The following is a 22766-nucleotide window of genomic DNA, read 5'->3' as shown; positions in this document are numbered from 1 at the left end:
TGTTTTATTTTATCTTAATAGCACCTCGAGGCCTGATAAAAGGCGCTATAAAAACCAAACGTATATTATTATTATATTATCATTATTACATATATGTGTATAACCTTTTATAAGACATGTTGACTGAAAATATGTAAATTCTCTCAACATTACACACTTTGAGAGATTTAGTCATGTATGTGTGCTTCCTTCTCTGCGTGTTTAGTGTGGACGGTGGGGAGCTTTTTGATCGCATTATCGATGAGAACTACAACCTAACAGAGCTGGACACTGTGCTGTTCATACGGCAGATTTGTGAGGGTCTGCAGTACATGCACAAGATGTATATCCTTCACCTGGACCTCAAGGTCAGCTGTGTGTGTGTGTGTGTGTGTGTGTGTGTGTGTGTGTGTCCTAAATGTATTATGCATAAATTACCACATAACTGATGCTCAACCTGGACGGACTTAGAAGACACCTATTAAAAAAACTTTAGAAATGGTCATCCATTATTCAAGGTTTTAAGAATCTAGGAATATATCCCAAAATGAAACGGCAAATTAGTACTTGATACATGAACTAAAAACATCATTGTAAGTCTAAGTGTCATCAGAAATCCATGAAGCACACACACACACATTCCTACACACACACACACACACACACACACACACACACACACACACACACACACACACACACACACACACACACACACACACACACACACACACACACACGCACGAATTGCACTTTATATATATCGTGTCTGGACTCTCTACTGTCTCTCCGCTGTGTAACGGACTAGCGCAGGTGGTGGTGTTCCCCTTCATAATCCATTCTATTTCAGTTGACATTCATTGTATTATTTTTGTGGTTTTGCTTCAATGTTCCCTCTTTATTTCCAGCCAGAGAACATTCTGTGTGTCAGCAGAGTAACAAATAAGATTAAAATCATTGACTTCGGTCTTGCCAGGAGGTAAGATTTAAATGCAGCACGCATTTGGTTTCCCGCACCATAAGATGTGTTCCTGGTGGCTCCTTCATGCAACCATTGTGATCATCTGCCCCAGGTACAAACCAAGGGAGAAGCTGAGGGTGAATTTTGGTACCCCTGAATTTCTGGCCCCTGAGGTCATCAACTATGAATTTGTTTCATTCCCCACGGATCTGTGGAGTCTGGGGGTTATAACTTACATGCTGTAAGTCTCCCATGCACACACACACAAACGCATACACACACTTATGCCCACACACACGCTCATTCACGTAACATCCACTGTAGACAGATTAGCACATTAACAAAATATGGTATCAACCACACATTTGTAAATGAAACAGACAGACTGAATCAAACAGTAAAGACGGAGGCAGACGCACAGACACAGACAGACAGACAGACAGACAGACAGACAGACAGACAGACAGACAGACACGCAAGCAAAGACACCAATGTTGCAGAGCGAAGCTGACTCATTGCCGCCGCTGTACCTCCCTTGCTCCTCCCTCAGGCTGAGCGGCCTCTCTCCGTTCCTGGGAGACGATGACAACGAAACCCTGAACAACATCCTGGCGTGCCAGTGGAACTTCGAGGAGGAGGAGTTCCTGGATGTGTCCGAGGAAGCCAAGGACTTCATCACCCGGCTGCTGGTGAAGAGTAAGAGCTGGAGGATGAGCGCCACCGCGTCTCTCAAGCACCCCTGGCTGTGTGACCCCGGCCTGCACTATCGGCTCCAGCAGAAGGTAGGGTCCTAGGAGACGTTTCCTGGAGATAAGCATGAGGTGGCACTAACTCTCGAGGTGAAAGAGTGCCATGTCAAACCTCAAACTAAGGAAAACTAAAGCTTAATGAGAGTTTTTTTAAACTTAATATGAGAGCTACGTGCTCTTGGAAGAGTTCTGGTAACAGCCCTGTTTGCAAGCAGAAGCTTGAGTGACATGTCACATGGTTTCTGCACTTTATCCCGTTAACCATTTAACGGGATAAAGTGCAATGGAAACAGGTTAGCCATAGCCTAACCTTTCCCCCACCCTCACGCATAAAACACTTTTAATTTACCAGTCTCACAATGGTCTGAACCCAGCTCACGTTCCCGATTATTTCTGTGTGTTCACTCAGGTTTCTTTGTCCAAATTGAACATGCCCATGCATTGAGGATGGAAATGCACCTAGTTTCACATTAATATATCTACCACACTGTAGAATTATTAGCATTCTCCCAGTTAAACTCAAATACACATTAGGTGACTAGATCACTAGACTGGATGGCTCTAAACGGTTCTCATACAAAGACGGGAAGGCTGGTATTATGCACCTAATCTCTCGAACAAGCTACAGCAAAATCTGAATCTATACTCCCATTACTCATTCCTTTGAGGGACCCTAAAATACTACGTGCTTTTAAACTGTCAAAATGTGTGCATTTTTTGATGATGATATTGATATTTTTTGTGATACTTGATAATTGTTTCAGGGCTCTCTTGCAAAAAATTATTCAATCATTATTAGACTTCCTGATAGAAGAGAGGTTAAATAATAAAAACATATAGGTTGCTTCTCATGAGAGAAGCAACCTATACCTTAAGGCAACCCATACCATAAGGCAACATGCTTATAATGCCATCACTGTCTCTGCAGAAACTCAAGTGTGATTCTACAACCGCCCCCCCTCCGGAGAGCTAGGAGATGTGAGTTCTGCTTTGACTTTACATTTTAATTGCTTGTGAGAACCTGGTAGGTAACATTAAGTACTGAAAGGTTTTGCCTTTTCAATGTATATGTCCATATTAAAATGGCGATCCCGAAGATTTACGTTTTGTTATTTTTGGCGACTTTTTGAGTATGCAGAACTTTTCCCAACAGTCTCGCCAACCATTTCATAACATTCATAATGCTGCAAATGCAAGGGCTTTCATCAGTGGGCCATAGCCCTAATCACCATTGTGTAACCTCATTTGGCAATAGATGAAGAGATTTATTTACGAGAAAATCTTGTAAATAATATAATATCATAGGTTTATCTCTATTATTCATGGTATATAGTATAATAGATCTCTAAAATTGTAATCCTCCTGATTATAATTTTTTCAATATAGTAAATGCCATTGCAGGTCTTATCTGTAAAACTATCATGCTTTTGGCCTTTTTTTTTTCCGACTCTGTATTTCAGGATATCTGATGATAGGTCGAGGCTCCGGGGCCCCAAAACTGGACCAATGCTGCTGAACCTGTTTCCTACCACCACTTTACTCTCTGCTTCACACCCAGGAACCATTTCCCCCAAACAGTTCGTAGTTCTTTCTCACAGAATGTATCCCACGCTGTTCAAGTCACGTGTACCACTGTCCTACTGGAGAGACAACCTCTACCTCTTAGGTCCAGCTCCATTTCACTACGCCAAGACTACTTTTCTGTGTTTGTAGATGGTTCTTGGTTCATGCCGTTCCCACTTATCACCTTAAAGAATGCAGAATGTGCTCTGCACTAGTCATCATTTTGTATAATTAAAAAGTCCTTCTTCAAAGCAAATCACTGTGATAGGAGACAAAGATAAAATTGACAAATATAATGTCACGTAGGTTGGGGTAAATTGCTAATCCTTTCTTTGATAAAAGCAACTATTGCTTTTACATAGCATATCTGTCTGTTGCATGCTTTGCACTTTATGCTATATTTTTCTGAGATGTAACAAATTACTTTGAACAAGGAATTTTGTTGATGTAAATTATCAATAATTGTGAACATTAGATTAGATCTACTTGGCAAGTCTTATGAATAGATTTTATTTTCCTGGTATGCATGAGATAAAACCCATTCTGGCCTTCAATCCACAGAGGACATCCCATACTTCACACAAATAACAGGATGCTTCCCTTTGTCCCAGCCCGGTGGGGTGCTTGCCTTTGATGAAGTTTTATCCTGGCCTACGCTACCTTCTGTGTTTTCTAATGTGCCACTTGCTTGCTGTGTCTTTGGCCATTTTGAGTCCTACTTTCACCTTCCATGAAGGCATGACAAACAACTAATGTTGGTTCTTATATGATTTATATGGTAGGTATAGTATAAATATATATATATATATATATATATATATATATATATATATATATATATATATATATATATATATAATCTTATGTCCATGTATTATACATATTATATATGGTATGCATAGAATAGTGTACCCGTTCAATACCGGACTGAACTTGAAGATGCTGTTTTATTCACGGGAGCTTACTTTTTCAGGATTTCCAAATTCATCTGCATAGTTATTTAAACCACATACGGTTCGGTTGTGCAGCGAGAAAACAGTGACAAGAAGGGAAATTTTTCAACATAAAAGTGCAACATTGTTTGAAATCAATAGGTGCCTAGCCATTGATGTGGCCTACGATATGTTGAGTATCCTTTTACCCTTTTGAACCTAATGGATAAGCTTGGGATTTTTGCTATACTTGATTATTTTGATTTTTATCTTTTTTTTCAAGTTTGTTTGTGTAACACAATTAGAGAACATGCGTTTTTAAATGTGAAATAAATATATATACAACACAATAGTGACAAAGAATTTTGGGACTTTGATCTTGGGGTCACACACAAAATAAAACTCAGGGCAGTGTTGCATGAAATTGTTCAGAAGCTTTGCTTAGAAAATAGTGAGAAACAGATTAGTTAGTGTTTGTTTCTGTAGACCTAAAAATACGAAAATACAAAATTAATGTAAATCACTATATACATGCATTAACTTTGATTGGGCAACCCGCCATCTCTGGGTCACTGCATCCTCAGCCTCAACACAGATCTCATGAAAGCCAGTATTAGAATAGCATGATTGGTTTGGTTACGAGAATGCCTTCGAGTTAACTTATACCTGTCTGTTGAAAAATGTGCTTGGACTATGGTTAGTATAATATAATTGTATATAATATCACGGCCAAAAGCTCTGTGCGTCTCCGGATGGCCGTAGCGCGGGGAGCTCTCGTAGGGATTGGGATTCGCGGGGTTTGCGTTGCTATGGTTACCGGTCTTGTGCGTTCCATCGGTTTATTAGGTAGCCTATCTATTATTATATCTATCTATTATTATTATACATTTTTTATTTTCTTAATCATAATTATATTATTAATTATACACTGGTAGCGTGAAGCTGTCTCTGCATCTCAGACATCGCTTCCACGGGCAACTCTGTCCCCTTTTCTCCCTTTCATTCCAACCCGTGAGCAACACTAGTCTACCTTCTCTGCCGAATGCATTTTTGAAAAAAAACAATAAGAATCTGTTTTTTAAATCCTTAAATGTGATGCATGCCTCCGAATCGTGTGATGCGTCCGATCAGCTGCGTTTTTTGGGATAAAATAAGAGCGATGACATGACAGTAGCCATCGCTCTTATTTTATCTACAAAAATATATAATAATATAATAATAATAATTATCACACCGTTGGTCTCCCATATGCGCTGTCATCAGCACAAATGATCTGTCCCTAAAAGTTAAAATCCACCATCCCCCCTGGCTTTTTTTTACAACTCGACCACTGGTTAAGGTGCGGCCACACCAGACGCGTATCTCGCGTAATTTTTACGCGAGATACGCGCGTAAAATGTTGCTTGACCATTTTGTGTCAAAAATGGTCGCATACGCGCCATACGCGCATACGTCACTCGCCTAGATGAGTCCACATGTCCATGCAAGTGAACGGAGCGTTCCCTCTTCGTCAGAACTATCAAACCAAACATCCTTCACATTCACCGAGCGAACATTACGAAAGTAAAATGCACATTTCTCGCTAAAAATGTTTCCATAAACGCATTTAATGGCGTAACTATGTTACTATTTCCACCCAGAATAAAGATAGTTGTCGGCCGTGGCTGCGCTGGAGTCCGAGGTAGGAAACCCAAACGCCGCCGTGTTTTGGTGATAGAGTTTAGATCGGGTTAGATTAAATAATCTCGGATATAAATAACAATAATCGGGTTAAATAACTTCACATGGTGTGTCTGGTGTGTTTCCAGCATTCGTAGTGTTGATCAGCAGATATATAGTCCGCCAAGACGTTGAGGTTGCTTAGTAACCAGAGACTCTGTCCATGCAAGTGAACGGAGCGTTCCCTCTTCGTCATAACTATCAAACCAAACATCCTTCACATTCACCGAGCGAACATTATGAAAGTAAAATGCACATTTCTCGCTAGAAATGTTTCCATAAAAGCATTTAATGGCTATGTTTTAATTAACTTTTAATTAACTATGTTACTATTTCCACACAGAATAAAGAAAGATGTCGGCCGTATGCTTCTGTCCAAGCTCACTATTCTCTGCCAGTGACGTCGGGTCAAGCTCAACGCTGATTGGGCAACACGGCTAATCGTCATGCGTATGAGCGTAAAAAGTTAAATTTTTTGAACTCTTGAAATGTACGCGATATACGCGCTTTACACGCGTATAGCGCGTAAACATACGCGCGTAAAATGTTGCTTATACGCGTAATACACGCGTAAACCAATGGTTCCCTATGGAAAAAATGGCGATTTCATACGCGAAGTACGCGAGATACGCGTCTGGTGTGGCCGCACCTTTAGGCCTAACCACAGGGATTAAGGGCCTCTGACCTACTGTTGCATTCTCATAAGTAAGCTAATTTTAGGGGCTGGTTCATAATGGCAAGTTCGGCTAAGCTTGTTTTGCAGGTTCATCGGATAGGTTGGGCTGTTACCTGATCATACACTTCACACTCCAGTTGTCAAACAGGTATTCCATTCTATGCCCACTACAATCTACGCCTACAGCTTTCAAAACTGTTTCAGATTCACCAAAGGCTGTGTCCACATCGAGGTAGAGGCTTTGAGTGAACCATGGAGCATTCCACGGACTGTGCTGTTAACAGGAGCCAACAGAGGCTTGGGCTTGGAGATGGTTAAACAAATGGTAGACGGTCCCTCTCCCTTGCCTCGTTTGTTTGCCTGTTGCAAATATCCATGGACCTATAAAGAAATATAATTTTTCAAATTGCAAATATCTAATCACTCCAGTGGATCCGGCAACTAGTGGCAGTCAACAGGCTGTCAGCGATCTGCATTTCACGTTATTTGGACTAAACCATTTATGGGAGAGGTGGGGGGAGTGCAGAATATTTTCTTTTTTCATCACAGTCGTTCAAATATTTTCAGGATTTTTTTTCTTATTAAAGGTACATAGCCATTTTTCCTAACCTACAGATAAATCGGATATTATTTAAATCCAGGCCCTTTCCCACTCACGGAACCCTGCTTCGCCATCCCCTTGCACCCCTTTACCGCGTGGCTGATGGCTCGGGCATATTTGACTCTCCCGAGTCCCTTTAATAATCAGTTAGCAGCCTGGCTGCCTGCCTGTGTCTGTTCGACCTGTTGTTGCCAATAACCTTCCTCAACCGCGATATCGTGTTTGCAATTTATTCCTCCTGCCAGACCATGCAGACTACCTCCTGTGAGAAAAGTATAGACCACTTGTAGGTGTGTTCAATATCTTAGAAAAACAGTGTTTTGGTTTGAGGTAACGCAGTTGATCACTCCTTGAACGGGTCTGTTTTACCAGAAGATAAACACCACCCTCCATTTGTCACTTTTATCAAACCAAACATCCTTCACATTCACCGAGCGAACATTATGAAAGTAAAATGCACATTTCTCGCTAGAAATGTTTCCATAAAAGCATTTAATGGTGTAACTATGTTACTATTTCCACACAGAATAAAGAAAGATGTCGGCCGTATGCTTCTGTCCAAGCTCACTATTCTCTGCCAGTGACGTCGGATCAAGCTCAACGCTGATTGGGCAACACGGCTAATCGTCATGCGTATGAGCGTAAAAAGTTAAATTTTTTGAACTCTTGAAATGTACGCGATATACGCGCTTTACACGCGTATAGCGCGTAAACATACGCGCGTAAAATGTTGCTTATACGCGTAATACACGCGTAAACCAATGGTTCCCTATGGAAAAAATGGCGATTTCATACGCGAAGTACGCGAGATACGCGTCTGGTGTGGCCGCACCTTTAGGCCTAACCACAGGGATTAAGGGCCTCTGACCTACTGTTGCATTCTCATAAGTAAGCTAATTTTAGGGGCTGGTTCATAATGGCAAGTTCGGCTAAGCTTGTTTTGCAGGTTCATCGGATAGGTTGGGCTGTTACCTGATCATACACTTCACACTCCAGTTGTCAAACAGGTATTCCATTCTATGCCCACTACAATCTACGCCTACAGCTTTCAAAACTGTTTCAGATTCACCAAAGGCTGTGTCCACATCGAGGTAGAGGCTTTGAGTGAACCATGGAGCATTCCACGGACTGTGCTGTTAACAGGAGCCAACAGAGGCTTGGGCTTGGAGATGGTTAAACAAATGGTAGACGGTCCCTCTCCCTTGCCTCGTTTGTTTGCCTGTTGCAAATATCCATGGACCTATAAAGAAATATAATTTTTCAAATTGCAAATATCTAATCACTCCAGTGGATCCGGCAACTAGTGGCAGTCAACAGGCTGTCAGCGATCTGCATTTCACGTTATTTGGACTAAACCATTTATGGGAGAGGTGGGGGGAGTGCAGAATATTTTCTTTTTTCATCACAGTCGTTCAAATATTTTCAGGATTTTTTTTCTTATTAAAGGTACATAGCCATTTTTCCTAACCTACAGATAAATCGGATATTATTTAAATCCAGGCCCTTTCCCACTCACGGAACCCTGCTTCGCCATCCCCTTGCACCCCTTTACCGCGTGACTGATGGCTCGGGCATATTTGACTCTCCCGAGTCCCTTTAATAATCAGTTAGCAGCCTGGCTGCCTGCCTGTGTCTGTTCGACCTGTTGTTGCCAATAACCTTCCTCAACCGCGATATCGTGTTTGCAATTTATTCCTCCTGCCAGACCATGCAGACTACCTCCTGTGAGAAAAGTATAGACCACTTGTAGGTGTGTTCAATATCTTAGAAAAACAGTGTTTTGGTTTGAGGTAACGCAGTTGATCACTCCTTGAACGGGTCTGTTTTACCAGAAGATAAACACCACCCTCCATTTGTCACTTTTATCAAACCAAACATCCTTCACATTCACCGAGCGAACATTATGAAAGTAAAATGCACATTTCTCGCTAGAAATGTTTCCATAAAAGCATTTAATGGTGTAACTATGTTACTATTTCCACACAGAATAAAGAAAGATGTCGGCCGTATGCTTCTGTCCAAGCTCACTATTCTCTGCCAGTGACGTCGGATCAAGCTCAACGCTGATTGGGCAACACGGCTAATCGTCATGCGTATGAGCGTAAAAAGTTAAATTTTTTGAACTCTTGAAATGTACGCGATATACGCGCTTTACACGCGTATAGCGCGTAAACATACGCGCGTAAAATGTTGCTTATACGCGTAATACACGCGTAAACCAATGGTTCCCTATGGAAAAAATGGCGATTTCATACGCGAAGTACGCGAGATACGCGTCTGGTGTGGCCGCACCTTTAGGCCTAACCACAGGGATTAAGGGCCTCTGACCTACTGTTGCATTCTCATAAGTAAGCTAATTTTAGGGGCTGGTTCATAATGGCAAGTTCGGCTAAGCTTGTTTTGCAGGTTCATCGGATAGGTTGGGCTGTTACCTGATCATACACTTCACACTCCAGTTGTCAAACAGGTATTCCATTCTATGCCCACTACAATCTACGCCTACAGCTTTCAAAACTGTTTCAGATTCACCAAAGGCTGTGTCCACATCGAGGTAGAGGCTTTGAGTGAACCATGGAGCATTCCACGGACTGTGCTGTTAACAGGAGCCAACAGAGGCTTGGGCTTGGAGATGGTTAAACAAATGGTAGACGGTCCCTCTCCCTTGCCTCGTTTGTTTGCCTGTTGCAAATATCCATGGACCTATAAAGAAATATAATTTTTCAAATTGCAAATATCTAATCACTCCAGTGGATCCGGCAACTAGTGGCAGTCAACAGGCTGTCAGCGATCTGCATTTCACGTTATTTGGACTAAACCATTTATGGGAGAGGTGGGGGGAGTGCAGAATATTTTCTTTTTTCATCACAGTCGTTCAAATATTTTCAGGATTTTTTTTCTTATTAAAGGTACATAGCCATTTTTCCTAACCTACAGATAAATCGGATATTATTTAAATCCAGGCCCTTTCCCACTCACGGAACCCTGCTTCGCCATCCCCTTGCACCCCTTTACCGCGTGACTGATGGCTCGGGCATATTTGACTCTCCCGAGTCCCTTTAATAATCAGTTAGCAGCCTGGCTGCCTGCCTGTGTCTGTTCGACCTGTTGTTGCCAATAACCTTCCTCAACCGCGATATCGTGTTTGCAATTTATTCCTCCTGCCAGACCATGCAGACTACCTCCTGTGAGAAAAGTATAGACCACTTGTAGGTGTGTTCAATATCTTAGAAAAACAGTGTTTTGGTTTGAGGTAACGCAGTTGATCACTCCTTGAACGGGTCTGTTTTACCAGAAGATAAACACCACCCTCCATTTGTCACTTTTATCAAACCAAACATCCTTCACATTCACCGAGCGAACATTATGAAAGTAAAATGCACATTTCTCGCTAGAAATGTTTCCATAAAAGCATTTAATGGTGTAACTATGTTACTATTTCCACACAGAATAAAGAAAGATGTCGGCCGTATGCTTCTGTCCAAGCTCACTATTCTCTGCCAGTGACGTCGGGTCAAGCTCAACGCTGATTGGGCAACACGGCTAATCGTCATGCGTATGAGCGTAAAGAGTTAAATTTTTTGAACTCTTGAAATGTACGCGATATACGCGCTTTACACGCGTATAGCGCGTAAACATACGCGCGTAAAATGTTGCTTATACGCGTAATACACGCGTAAACCAATGGTTCCCTATGGAAAAAATGGCGATTTCATACGCGAAGTACGCGAGATACGCGTCTGGTGTGGCCGCACCTTTAGGCCTAACCACAGGGATTAAGGGCCTCTGACCTACTGTTGCATTCTCATAAGTAAGCTAATTTTAGGGGCTGGTTCATAATGGCAAGTTCGGCTAAGCTTGTTTTGCAGGTTCATCGGATAGGTTGGGCTGTTACCTGATCATACACTTCACACTCCAGTTGTCAAACAGGTATTCCATTCTATGCCCACTACAATCTACGCCTACAGCTTTCAAAACGGTTTCAGATTCACCAAAGGCTGTGTCCACATCGAGGTAGAGGCTTTGAATGAACCATGGAGCATTCCACGGACTGTGCTGTTAACAGGAGCCAACAGAGGCTTGGGCTTGGAGATGGTTAAACAAATGGTAGACGGTCCCTCTCCCTTGCCTCGTTTGTTTGCCTGTTGCAAATATCCATGGACCTATAAAGAAATATAATTTTTCAAATTGCAAATATCTAATCACTCCAGTGGATCCGGCAACTAGTGGCAGTCAACAGGCTGTCAGCGATCTGCATTTCACGTTATTTGGACTAAACCATTTATGGGAGAGGTGGGGGGAGTGCAGAATATTTTCTTTTTTCATCACAGTCGTTCAAATATTTTCAGGATTTTTTTTCTTATTAAAGGTACATAGCCATTTTTCCTAACCTACAGATAAATCGGATATTATTTAAATCCAGGCCCTTTCCCACTCACGGAACCCTGCTTCGCCATCCCCTTGCACCCCTTTACCGCGTGGCTGATGGCTCGGGCATATTTGACTCTCCCGAGTCCCTTTAATAATCAGTTAGCAGCCTGGCTGCCTGCCTGTGTCTGTTCGACCTGTTGTTGCCAATAACCTTCCTCAACCGCGATATCGTGTTTGCAATTTATTCCTCCTGCCAGACCATGCAGACTACCTCCTGTGAGAAAAGTATAGACCACTTGTTGGTGTGTTCATTATCTTAGAAAAACAGTGTTTTGGTTTGAGGTAACGCAGTTGATCACTCCTTGAACGGGTCTGTTTTACCAGAAGATAAACACCACCCTCCATTTGTCTATTAACATTCGGCCAACTGCAACATCTGGCACATCTGGCATTCAAGAAGGTACGCGCGGCCAATATAAAGGCACTGTTTTCAACAAAGGCTGAGTTTTTCATGAGGTAGAGGCAAGTGCTGAGTCATGGCGAGTGTTACAACACGCACTGTGCTGATAACGGGAGCTAACAGAGGCCTGGGCTTGGAAATGGTTAAACAAATGGTTGAAGGTCCCTCGCCCTTGCCATATTTGTTTGCCTGTTGCAGAGAACCGGATGGACCCAGAGGAAAGGTAGGGTTATTATGTTTTCACAAGACACAACCGTAAGCGAATGTGTTTTTCGTAGAAGTCTGGGAATCTCGCCTCTGATTAGTTACAAGGGCTCTCCTTTTAGATCGTGTTTTGATTACTCCTAGCTGGAGTTTAGGGTCAATGGCGTGTTCCTGAATCCTCGGACGCCAGCGTTCCGAGTTGCAATTTCCGGTCTCGGGACGTTCCCGTTCGTTTGTGTGATTGTGTCATGAAATTGGCTAGTCGTTATTTATTGTTAGCTACATTAGCCTCTTTAGCAAACCAGCCCGAAAACAAAAAACACAACTTTACATTGTATTTCCGACTTCCGACTCGGAAGGCTGGCGTCCGAGCATTCAGGAACACAGCATAACCCTTAAACCTGACCGATCGGAGGAGAGGACTTCTAACCAATCAGAGGCGAGAATCCCAGACTTCTCCTACGAAAAACGCATTCGCCTACCGCAAGCTTTCAACCAATGGTGCAATTCCGTTGACTTGAGGCGTACCACATCATGAACTATCGTGTAACATCTCCGCAAACGATATAAATAGAAGAATACACATGCAGAGCCTGGTGAAAGACTACCACCCTTTATACATAACAAGTATTGCTACAAGAAGGCCATAGCAAGTTGGAAACAGTGGAAAGAAAATGCCAGCAACTTTTTATAAACTTTTTTTATAAATTTTATAAACACAAATTAACACGAAACGCCAATGAAAAACATTACATGAGAAACACACGCAATACACAAAGTGACACTATTTTTGAAATAGAAATCCTGAAAAATATATTGCCTGAACAATATTAATCAAATATTTATTCAATATATATTTTTCAATTATCTATGTTTTTTCAATTATTGTACCACCTGCAGTACCGCACCACTCTGTCTCTATGAACGGCTCACCTTCCCATGCAACCCCCACCACGAAAAACAATTCTCATTTCATTGGGTCCTGAATAAATTTTGCATGCAACTCACAGAACATTTTATTCTGCTATACAGGAATTGCAAGCACTGGCCAAGAGCCACCCTGATGCGATCACCGTCATTCAACTAGGTAATGACTCTTCATTTAAAAATAAACATTTTGGATGTTTCAACCCGATGTCACAAGAACACTACTGTGATGTTTCTCAGTGTTTCTTATGTTGACCCTTTCTGATCTCGCTCTCAGATGTCGCCGACCTCTGCAGCATAAAAAAGTGTGCGGAGAGGGTAGGCTCCCTGGTGGGGCCAGGGGGCCTCAACCTGTTGATCAACAATGCAGCGGTTCTTTTCCATGGCACTTTTCAGAGCACCAGTCCAGAGGACATGCTAACTACCTTCAACACCAACGTCGTTGGCCCAATGAGCCTCACTAAAGTGAGGGAAGGAGGGAGGAAGTTCTTACGGCTGTATTTCTACATAGTGATGGTTTTGAAAACATCATCTTGTTTGTATAAGTTTCATGCCATTTCTTTCTAGTAAATGCATCATTAATTTATTTCTCCCTGTGTAACATCTCCTTTTCTCTCACTCTGGTTGTCATCATTATGAAGGAGCTCCTCCCTCACCTACGAGCAGCAGCTTTGGCCAGCAGGACACCAGGGATGTCTTGCAGTAAAGCAGTCGTGGTCAACCTCTCTAGCATGGCTGGAAGCATGACCGGTACTCCTGAAAGCTACAGCAGGTTCCCTGTGATGTCATACCGCATCAGCAAGGCAAAGACCAGCGACCAACTCGTATCTAGCTAGCTCAAGCTCTTTGATTAAATCTGTCCTACAACATTCCTATTGAAAGTGTTTTTTTTAAATGTATTTTCCCTTCCCGTTCAAGGCGGCTTTGAACATGCTGACCATCTGCTCTGCCTTAGAGTTCCAGAAGGATAATATCTTGTCTGTTCTCCTGCACCCTGGCTGGGTGAGAACCGACATGGGCGGAAAAGAGGTGAGGGTGCTGCTGGCCACTGTTGTTTACTTATTTGCCATTTAACTTTAAGATAAGTAAGCTGTACAAAATATTTTAATCAACAATCTGAGGTTTTTTCAAAATGTTTAATTTGTAGTGTCAGTGAGATCACCACTGCTCAATGTTCTTTTTTTTTGCAGAATAGACATAGAGTAGTGGTCAATCTATGGGGAAATGATTGATAATTATATTATTCTATTACCCACTAGGCGGACATTGACAAGCTAGAAAGTGTAGGAGGCCTGCTAAGCGTGATCGATTCCCTGACAGAGAAGCACAATGGAGCCATCCTGGACTATAAGGGTGTGTCATTGCCATGGTAGTCCTACATATATAGCTCCATTGTTGGATGCTGAGTGTATATTCCATGTTATTATTATCTTTTACAATACTTAAAACTTTATAATCACATGTGTAATACCAATTTATACAACTATAACATGAGTCTAATGCTCATGTCATCATTGGCTATTGGCTATAAGCATTGTTTTATAATAACATCTGAATAAACTTTTAAACTTAAAATCCTAAGAGTTTAAGTGTATGTTTACCAGCAGGTGGTGCTGTTTAACTTGACTATATCATAAAAGTGAACATGTCTCCATGAATATTGTTCATTATTTCTCATTGCTTCTTCCATCCCCTGGCTTCTTAATATCGCTAGATGCTTAATGTGATTCTGAGGAAGAATTAAACGTATTCTTCGTTGCCAGTGTTGGTAGTTACTCAAAAAAAAGTAATCAGATACTTATTACTAGTTACTTCTGTAAATTGTAATGAGATTACTTTACTAGTTACTGCATTTGAAAAGTAACTTCACTACTTATTACTTCACTTTCCCGTTTCTTAATTTACTGTAGATACATGGACAAACATCATAGCCCTATCATCACTTAGGGCCCTATTTTTAACGGTCTGAAACGCAAGTGAGAAGCGCCAATCGCAAGTAGCTTTGTGGGCGGTTCTATGGCGATGTCGCTAGTTTACCGGCGCAAAAAATGACTCTTGCGTCCAGCACAAATCTAAAAAGGGTTGGTCTGAAGTAGCCTAATTACCCGTGGGTGTGGTTTGGGCGTAACGTGCAATAAACCAATGAGAGGGCCAGCTCCCATCCCCTTTAAGAGCCATGAGTGCATTTGAATCTGACGAGTTGATATTTTGACAGCGCGTCTGCAGTCTCAGATGAGACGGATGCACATGAATTTCAAACTTGAAATCTGGCTCAGTTTATGGCCAAATAAAATGGCCTAATTCACACATGGAATAAGGTTTTCTTCCACAACTTTGAGTCCTCAAATAAATTTTGGCAAAGCAAACTTATATGATATAACAGATGATATGCGGTAACTGTGGTTCTATTTAATGATACACGCAATACATTATAATTTTTTTTCTTATCAGTATTGTATGCATTATTGTTATCAACTTGTTTCTGAAACTGCAAAATAGCACCAGGGAACGTTTGCGCCAGAACACGCCTCCTCCTTTCGCCAAACCGGCCCTTGGGGCGCAAGATCATTCCCTAATTTACCGACGCGTGGCGGTGGAGGGAGAAGAACGCTCTGCGCCAGTTGCAAACTAGCAACGACACATGCGCCAGTGATTAAGTCAATTGCGCCGGATGCAAGATAGGGCCCTTAGTGTTTATTGTCTTCCTCTCACCCTCTTGCAGGCAAGAGCAGCCTTATCAAGTTTTAAAGCAATGCTGTCTATCCAGTCAGTGCCTCGTCATTCCTAATTTAGGAATGACGATGCACTGGATAGACGGCATTACATTAAAACTTGAGAAAAAAAGTTGCATAGGTATCCTAAGTAACTTTTGTTGTTGGCGGACACATAATCCAGGGAGGACTCAAATTATTTTGAGTTTAGATTCCATGTCGGTATAACGCATGTTACTTTGTAACACGTTACCCCCCAACACTGTTCGTTGCCATCCCACTACCCTGCCGGGAACCCCAATGGGTCCTGACCCATAGTTCGAATTGTTTGCTTTTTGGGACAGTGCTATACTCGACCTAAACTACTGCAGAACAATCCAGGGTATGTGTTATTATACAAATATAAATTATAAATCTTTGCCTAACAAATACTGACGCATTTTGAGCTCTTGCTGTAATGTAATCAGAAAAATCTATCCATTCGTTAGGTTGGGAGATGAGTAGCTAGGGGACGGTCTACAGATGTAGCAGTCTCTGGATCCTCTTCATCCAGCTAGTGGTTATAAGGGCATCTCCAACTTCTTTGACCTCTTGTCTATTAATGTGAAATGAAATTGTTACTGAAACAGTTACTATAAGTAAAACATTAAAAAATAAAAACAAAGCTGAATAAAATGCACCAATTTATTGAAAACGGACATCACCCAACTTTATCCTTTCTTACTGAAAACCTTTTATAAGTTCACCATGAGATATTGTATATGCTACACGTGAACCTCCTAAGAGTGCGCAATTTGATTGGTTCGCTATCTCGGGATATTGGGCAAAATCCCATGATTGAGATCTCAAACTCGGGATATTGCTACGGTCGTCTCGTCACGCTAATAAAAACAAATAAATCCCGGCAAAAAGGGATATCTTGTTTATTTTTGGAGTGATCACGTGTAGTATAGGTATACTAAAACAATTATTCAACTCAGACTCCGTGAATAGTGAGGAATAGCTCCCTCGACCTTCGTTCTCTTCGAATAATTGTTAACTAGAAAATGCATGTGCAGTGCTGTGAAAATATTTTTTAATAGACACATGGATCAGGACATAAAGAAACGTAAGAAAAAAACTGAAATGTAAAAGGTAAACTGTGTGTGTGTGTGTGTGTGTGTGAGAGTCTTGTTTGAAAGTAGCCCAATAGAGCGGGAAAAACAGCCCAATCTGGCAACACTGCCTGAACGTCCTCCAAAAGTAGCCCAATCCAGCGGGGAAAAACGCCCGATCTGGCAACATTGCTGAACGTCCTCACGCTCCAGCATCAACGTAAATCAATGAGACCAACTGAAAACGAAGCCTCAAACTAAAATGGCTATTCTATAAGTTTAAATGATATCGAAATTCAATATGGATATTATTGATGATACAAGTGTATAGATTTGTTAACGGCTCTGCCGTCCTCCCATGAAAAAAAAAGATAACATTTTAAAAGTAGAATATCTTAGGTAGGTAAAACATTTAAAAAATCAGAAAAGAAGTTCGCGATACAATTTGAATGGAGTCTCTAGGTGAAAAATTGAGGAAGGAGATCGGTCCCAAGGTTTGTCGAGAATAAGAAAGAAAGAAAGAAAGAAAGAATAAAACTTATGAAGAACAATAGTTGAGCGCTGCGTGCAGCACTCACCTAATCACTACACGGCTCTTCTCCATGCTGTTGAATGCTCCGTTCACTTGCATGGGCCTTCACAACTTCCGGCGGTGAATTGTTTTTTGATAATTCATAATAAAAGCATATAATGACCGCTGTCAAGGAAAGTGGATTTTTTGCCTTCTTTCGTATTGCTCTTTTAAATTGTAAAAGACGCAGTGTGTGTTTTTTCGTTTTGGCAAGTAGCCGTGTGTTAAGCGGGATAATGTATAGAACGTTGCCGGTCATTATTGAAAATAAGCCCGTTCAGGGCGAAGCAAGACAGCTCCGCTTCGCGTCAGGTTCGCCCTGTCGGGGCTTATTTTCCTGATAATGACCAGCGTTCTATACTTTATCCCTTACATAGTTTTGGAATGGCCAAGACTTCAAAATATAAAGGCTATATAGTAACATCAAAAAATACATCCCTGGGGACATTTAAGTAAAATACAGCAAGATCTGAAGTTAATGTGAATGTAGTGGTGCATATATTTCCATCCTGTTGGAGGCGCTGTGGAAGTACCTCGAAATGTCAAAAAGTCTCCTTTTTGTTTACAACTCGTTGGCTGCTGAGCCCTCTTTCGATTGGCCGATCCCCGACCCTGCTTCCTACTACGTCATTCGTTAGCGTAGTTCGATTCGGTTTATTAAACCCATTCTCATTGAACTGGAGTCCCACTGTAGCGTACTATCCTTCCGTATTTCGTCTCAACTACCGTACACGTAATTTGTAACTTGAAAATGGCCCAATGCGTAGAGTCGTCTACGGACCTTGCAATGAAAACGGAAGAACAGACTGAAAGGAAGGTGGCCGTCATCACCGGCATCACTGGACAGGTAAACCGTCCCGCAGCACCCACTGTGTGAGGGAAATGGAAAAGTGTTGGAAATGGAAAAATGTTTTGAAACGAATTCGCCTGACCTTTTGTAGTGATGAGAACAATGAGTAATTGAATGGATACATTTTCCAGTTATTTAAATAGGTTATTAATATGCTTCTGAACAAGGAAGTATGACTTCATTATGACTGTTGGCGACCCAGGTTGTTTACTCTATGATATTGCCTTAATTGTACAGCTTCCAGTTAACAATCCAGTTAGTGCATGTATGACACAGTAATAAGGATGGCAGCTGTGAATGTTCCCATCCTTGTTCATGTAGGACACGGTAATAAAGAAGGGAGCCGGATTTATTCCCATCCTTGTGAAACGTTTTCAGCAATCACATCTATAAGACTACTGAAATATCCATGCAACATGTATTCTAGCATACATTTTGCCATTTTATTTCAGGAATTCCATTCCTTATGCAAATGTCACAAATTGTATGCACTTATATTATCCTATCTGATGCGTCGCCCCTTCTCTAGAGTGGCGCTTCCTAATTTCTAAGCAAGAACATTTAACATACGTTTATAATGACAAACAAAGGGTAAAGATGGTCAACAAGCCAAACTGTCCGGGCCGGAGTTTGTTGGTATATCAGTTCTTGCTCTATGAGCTTTACATGCCTTAGGCCTTCATAGAACCCCATATGAATGACAAGTTAGTCTCGCAAGTTATAAAATACACCATTTCAATGTCTCTTATAAGGGATAGCATAGCATCTTTTTATATGATTTATTAATTATGTTGACTGAAACCTTTTCACCATTGTAGTGTATGAAGCCTTATGCCGCTTTTCCACCGCACATGTAGCTCGACTCGACACGACACGACTCGACACGGTAGCAGCACGGGTGCTTTTCCACCGCAAATAGTACCTCCTGGACGTGGGCGGGGTCGGCTGCGCGAAAGGGCCGTGACGTATTTGTGTACGCGACGCAAACAACACATACGCAACCCACACATGGACAGAACCCACATAACAACAATGGAGGACATCGATCGCATTACTATTATTAGCTGGCATGTTGAAGAAGTTGGAGAAGTGGAACATGTTGGCTGCGGCGCTGCTATGGATGTTACCAGCATGGTTGCCATGTCGCTCTCGTGACTTCGTCACACTCTCTGGCCAATCAGTCGCCGGCCGTCTGCCGACGTCACCTTTTAGCATCGGCTCAGCTCGCTTGGAACCTAGAGCGAGTAGGTACTAGAAAAAGCAGCCACTTCAGGTACCAGATACCATGGTACCGCGGTGGAAACGCAAAAAATGCGAGCTGAGTCGAGTCGTGTCGAGCTGGTACCATGCAGTGGAAAAGCGGCATTAGAGTGTTTCGGTTTAGGCCATAGTATCAATTTCTTTCATTGTCACCAGTCTTTTCTAGCTTATCTTCTGTTACTTGACTACAATTCTTCTGGGTCCATTCGTGTCTTGGGATATCTGAACAATATCCATTGAATATGTGGCCTAAGGGCTATTTGATCATGCAGTTCTCATTTTGAAGAGTACGATTCTGCTCTCTAATATCATGATTCTAACTTCACGGTCAGACCCTTTGCATAGTATCATCTGCTATATGATTAATTGTAAATAGTTTGATACTAGATATCTTCTCCCTAACATGGATACCTATCCTGTCTGTTTTTGCTGAAAAATAGCTTAATTGAGCTAGGCAAATTAATGCCAACTCAAACATTTAACTTGGCCCTTGTTAAATGTCAAACTCATTGTTAAATTAACATGCAAACCTTCTTCAATCTGCAATCTTACAAAAGATCCAATTGTTCCCTCCCTTCACACCAATTTATTTGATATGCGCAACCTATGATATGCACATCTCGCTCGGGGGGTTTCCACTCTCAGTCTCAGCTGAAGTGGGCCTTCCTGCCCGGCCCGCTGTTCGAAGCATGTTGGGATCGTCTGTTTGGCATCCAGAAGAGAGCTAAGAGAATCCATAAGATCATGTGTCTTGTTATCCCTGTATGTTCCTGCTGTTGGCTCCTTTAAGAGTAATTCCAACAAAAAGTCAAGGAGCGGCTGTATCCGGACATTTGTCATCGTATAAATAGGGATAAGAATAACCCTGACACCTGGTAACTATTCCTTTGATAAATTGGTTGTTTTTTACAATTGTTAAGATTATTGATCGCTAAATCCTTTTTCCTAACACCGTGGAATACAACGTGTGACACTAATATGTGTAATACTTAATTTAATAGTTTACTTTTTTATTGTAAATAAAGTGTGTGTGCATGTGTGTGTATGGTGTGTCCCCAGTGATATTTATTTACTAGGCGGCCTGTGTCCGGCGGGGCTGGGTAAAAAAAATCGATACGGCAATATATCGCGATACTTTGCTGGCCGATAAAATATCGATTTGTTCAACTCCAAATATCGATACTTTGTTGTTAAAGGGGTAGTTCGGAATTTTGGACATAGGGCCTGATTCCGAAGTGAGCATTGGTGTTCTATATCACTGGAGACAGTTTAACACATTTCATTCAGTCCTTCTAGTTGCAGAGTTCGCTCGTGCTAGGCTAGCGCACGTCAACGGGCAATGCTAGCCTGCTATTAAAAACAGTCTTACCCACTCCACAGTACACCCGAGGTAAATCAATTATAACGACAGACTATAAATCTAAATGTCTGTTTATAGAATAATGTTTGAAATAAAACCAACCTTGCATTGCATTGCATTTTGAGGGAATTGCGGGGTCTCAGCAGCAGTGTTTATATTCCTGTAGCCTACGTAGGCTACGGCAGCGGCGGACTGATACCTAGGTTACCTGCCGCTGTCATTGCTACAAACGCAGAGTACAGTGAACGAAGGAATTCTACAAGCGTATTAAATTAACAAGATATGGCCACGTTTGGAGGAGTTAGCGATGCATCTGCTTTTGAAGACGATTATGAGGAATGTGTTGTATCCAACGAACCGTACATGTACGAGCCGGTGTTTTGATGTCAAAGCCAGCAGCAACAAGCCACAGTTGAGTCCTTTCTGGATCTCGCACTGGAAATTGGTGGAAACTTTGTGGTGCCCATCTGTACCGTTTATTTCTACAATTTCTAAAAGCACACTGAACCATCATGTTGCCTTGTCGTTCAATTGCGCTTCTGTCCCACGCTTCTCTGTTTACGTTCTTCTGTCGTGATTCGGTTACAAACCTAACCAGCGCATAGTAGAATTCCGCTTCTGCTGAGAAAGTAGTCCCTCGATGATTCATGCGATGCAAGGTTAGTTTTATTTCTAACATTATTCTATCAACACAGACATTTAAATCTATAGTCTGGCGTTATAATTGATTTACCTCGGGTGTACTGTGGAGTGGGTAAGACTCAACCTCAACCGAGCCAGATGACGCTGCACAACTTTTTGCCCTCCACCTCACCTCGCGCACAGCGCATAACAGAGGCGATTGTGCACTTTATCTGTAAGGATTTACGCCCTTATAGCGTCGTTGATAATGCTGGATTCAGGTGGATGCTGCACACTTTAGAGCCACGTTACAAGATACCACAACGAGGGTACATGGTGGACACAGCTGTACCCGCGATGTATGTGAAGAAAGCGGTTAAAACATCCCTTGGCGCTGCGCAACGATGGACGGATGGACCTCCAGAGCCACACAGTCGTATGTGACCATAACGTCCCACTACATCTCCGACGACTGAGAAATGGTTACGCATGTTTTGCAAACGAGGGCAATGCATGAGAGCCACACCGGCAGTAACATTGCGGATTTGCTGAAGAGGGCCGTGGACGAATGGGGCATTCAGGATAAGGAGCCAGCCATTGTCACCGACAACGCCAGAAACATGACCAGCGCAGCAGAGCTAGTCGGTATGCCGCATTTTAAATGCTTCGCGCATACACTAAATTTGTCTTCTCAGCGCGCACTGAAGTTGCCAGCAGTCCAGTTTACTTTATTATTTATTTTGATTAGAGGAACAAAAGGGCTATTCTGCACTTTATTTTCTTATACTTTTTTACTGCATGCACATAGGTATTTTATTTTCATTTGAACTTCAGTTCAGATTTCATACTGTGAAAAACTACTGTGCACTTTATTTCAGTTTTCAGCTCAGTGTTTCAGCTGTAAGAAATAAAACAAATATTGTTAATGTTTCATTCATTGAAATAAAAAATAGCTGTTATGAATGAAATGGTTTTGACTCAATTTGTCCTCTGATCAATATAATCTGAAATACATAAACTCTTTAAATCGCAATATCGTGATATGTATCGTATCGTGACCCAAGTATCGGGATACGTATCGTATCGTGAGGTTCATGCCAATACCCACCCCTCCGGTGGCATTCAATTTTCTATTGGACAAGTTATAGACAATAGGCAGT

General features: G+C 41.8%; 3 protein-coding genes across 6 annotated transcripts in view; all 3 read left to right on the top strand.

Annotated features, from left to right (window-relative positions):
- mylk4b (myosin light chain kinase family, member 4b) overlaps nucleotides 1-4534 on the top strand; it is a 32142-nt gene extending 27608 nt beyond the window's left edge. For all 3 annotated transcript variants that reach the window (XM_060066407.1, XM_060066408.1, XM_060066406.1), the window contains 6 exons: nucleotides 206-347; nucleotides 888-958; nucleotides 1053-1181; nucleotides 1491-1722; nucleotides 2618-2667; nucleotides 3150-4534. In XM_060066407.1, coding sequence (XP_059922390.1) covers nucleotides 206-347; nucleotides 888-958; nucleotides 1053-1181; nucleotides 1491-1722; nucleotides 2618-2662 — 619 coding nt within the window. In that variant the 3' untranslated portion in view covers nucleotides 2663-2667; nucleotides 3150-4534. The remainder of the gene's footprint in view (nucleotides 1-205; nucleotides 348-887; nucleotides 959-1052; nucleotides 1182-1490; nucleotides 1723-2617; nucleotides 2668-3149) is intronic.
- Nucleotides 4535-11683: 7149 nt separating this feature from the next.
- Nucleotides 11684-14714, top strand: LOC132468837 (C-signal-like). 2 transcript variants are annotated; one of them, XM_060066660.1, is made up of 6 exons: nucleotides 11684-12231; nucleotides 13245-13299; nucleotides 13417-13604; nucleotides 13781-13942; nucleotides 14058-14168; nucleotides 14399-14714. In XM_060066660.1, the coding sequence occupies exons 1-6, from the start codon at nucleotides 12085-12087 to the stop codon at nucleotides 14510-14512; spliced, it is 777 nt and encodes a 258-aa protein (XP_059922643.1). In that variant the 5' UTR covers nucleotides 11684-12084; the 3' UTR covers nucleotides 14513-14714. The 2 variants fall into 2 exon arrangements, with proteins under 2 accessions (XP_059922643.1, XP_059922642.1); XM_060066659.1 differs by having other exon boundaries at nucleotides 13417-13655.
- Nucleotides 14715-18109: 3395 nt separating this feature from the next.
- Nucleotides 18110-22766, top strand: part of gmds (GDP-mannose 4,6-dehydratase) — a 115814-nt gene continuing 111157 nt past the window's right edge. Inside the window, 1 exon segment of the mRNA XM_060066713.1 lies at nucleotides 18110-18362. Coding sequence (XP_059922696.1) covers nucleotides 18267-18362 — 96 coding nt within the window. The 5' untranslated portion in view covers nucleotides 18110-18266.

Source organism: Gadus macrocephalus, chromosome 12 (genome assembly GCF_031168955.1).
Source record: "Gadus macrocephalus chromosome 12, ASM3116895v1".
NCBI lineage: Eukaryota > Metazoa > Chordata > Actinopteri > Gadiformes > Gadidae > Gadus > Gadus macrocephalus.
This window is presented reverse-complemented; position numbering and strand designations above follow the sequence as displayed.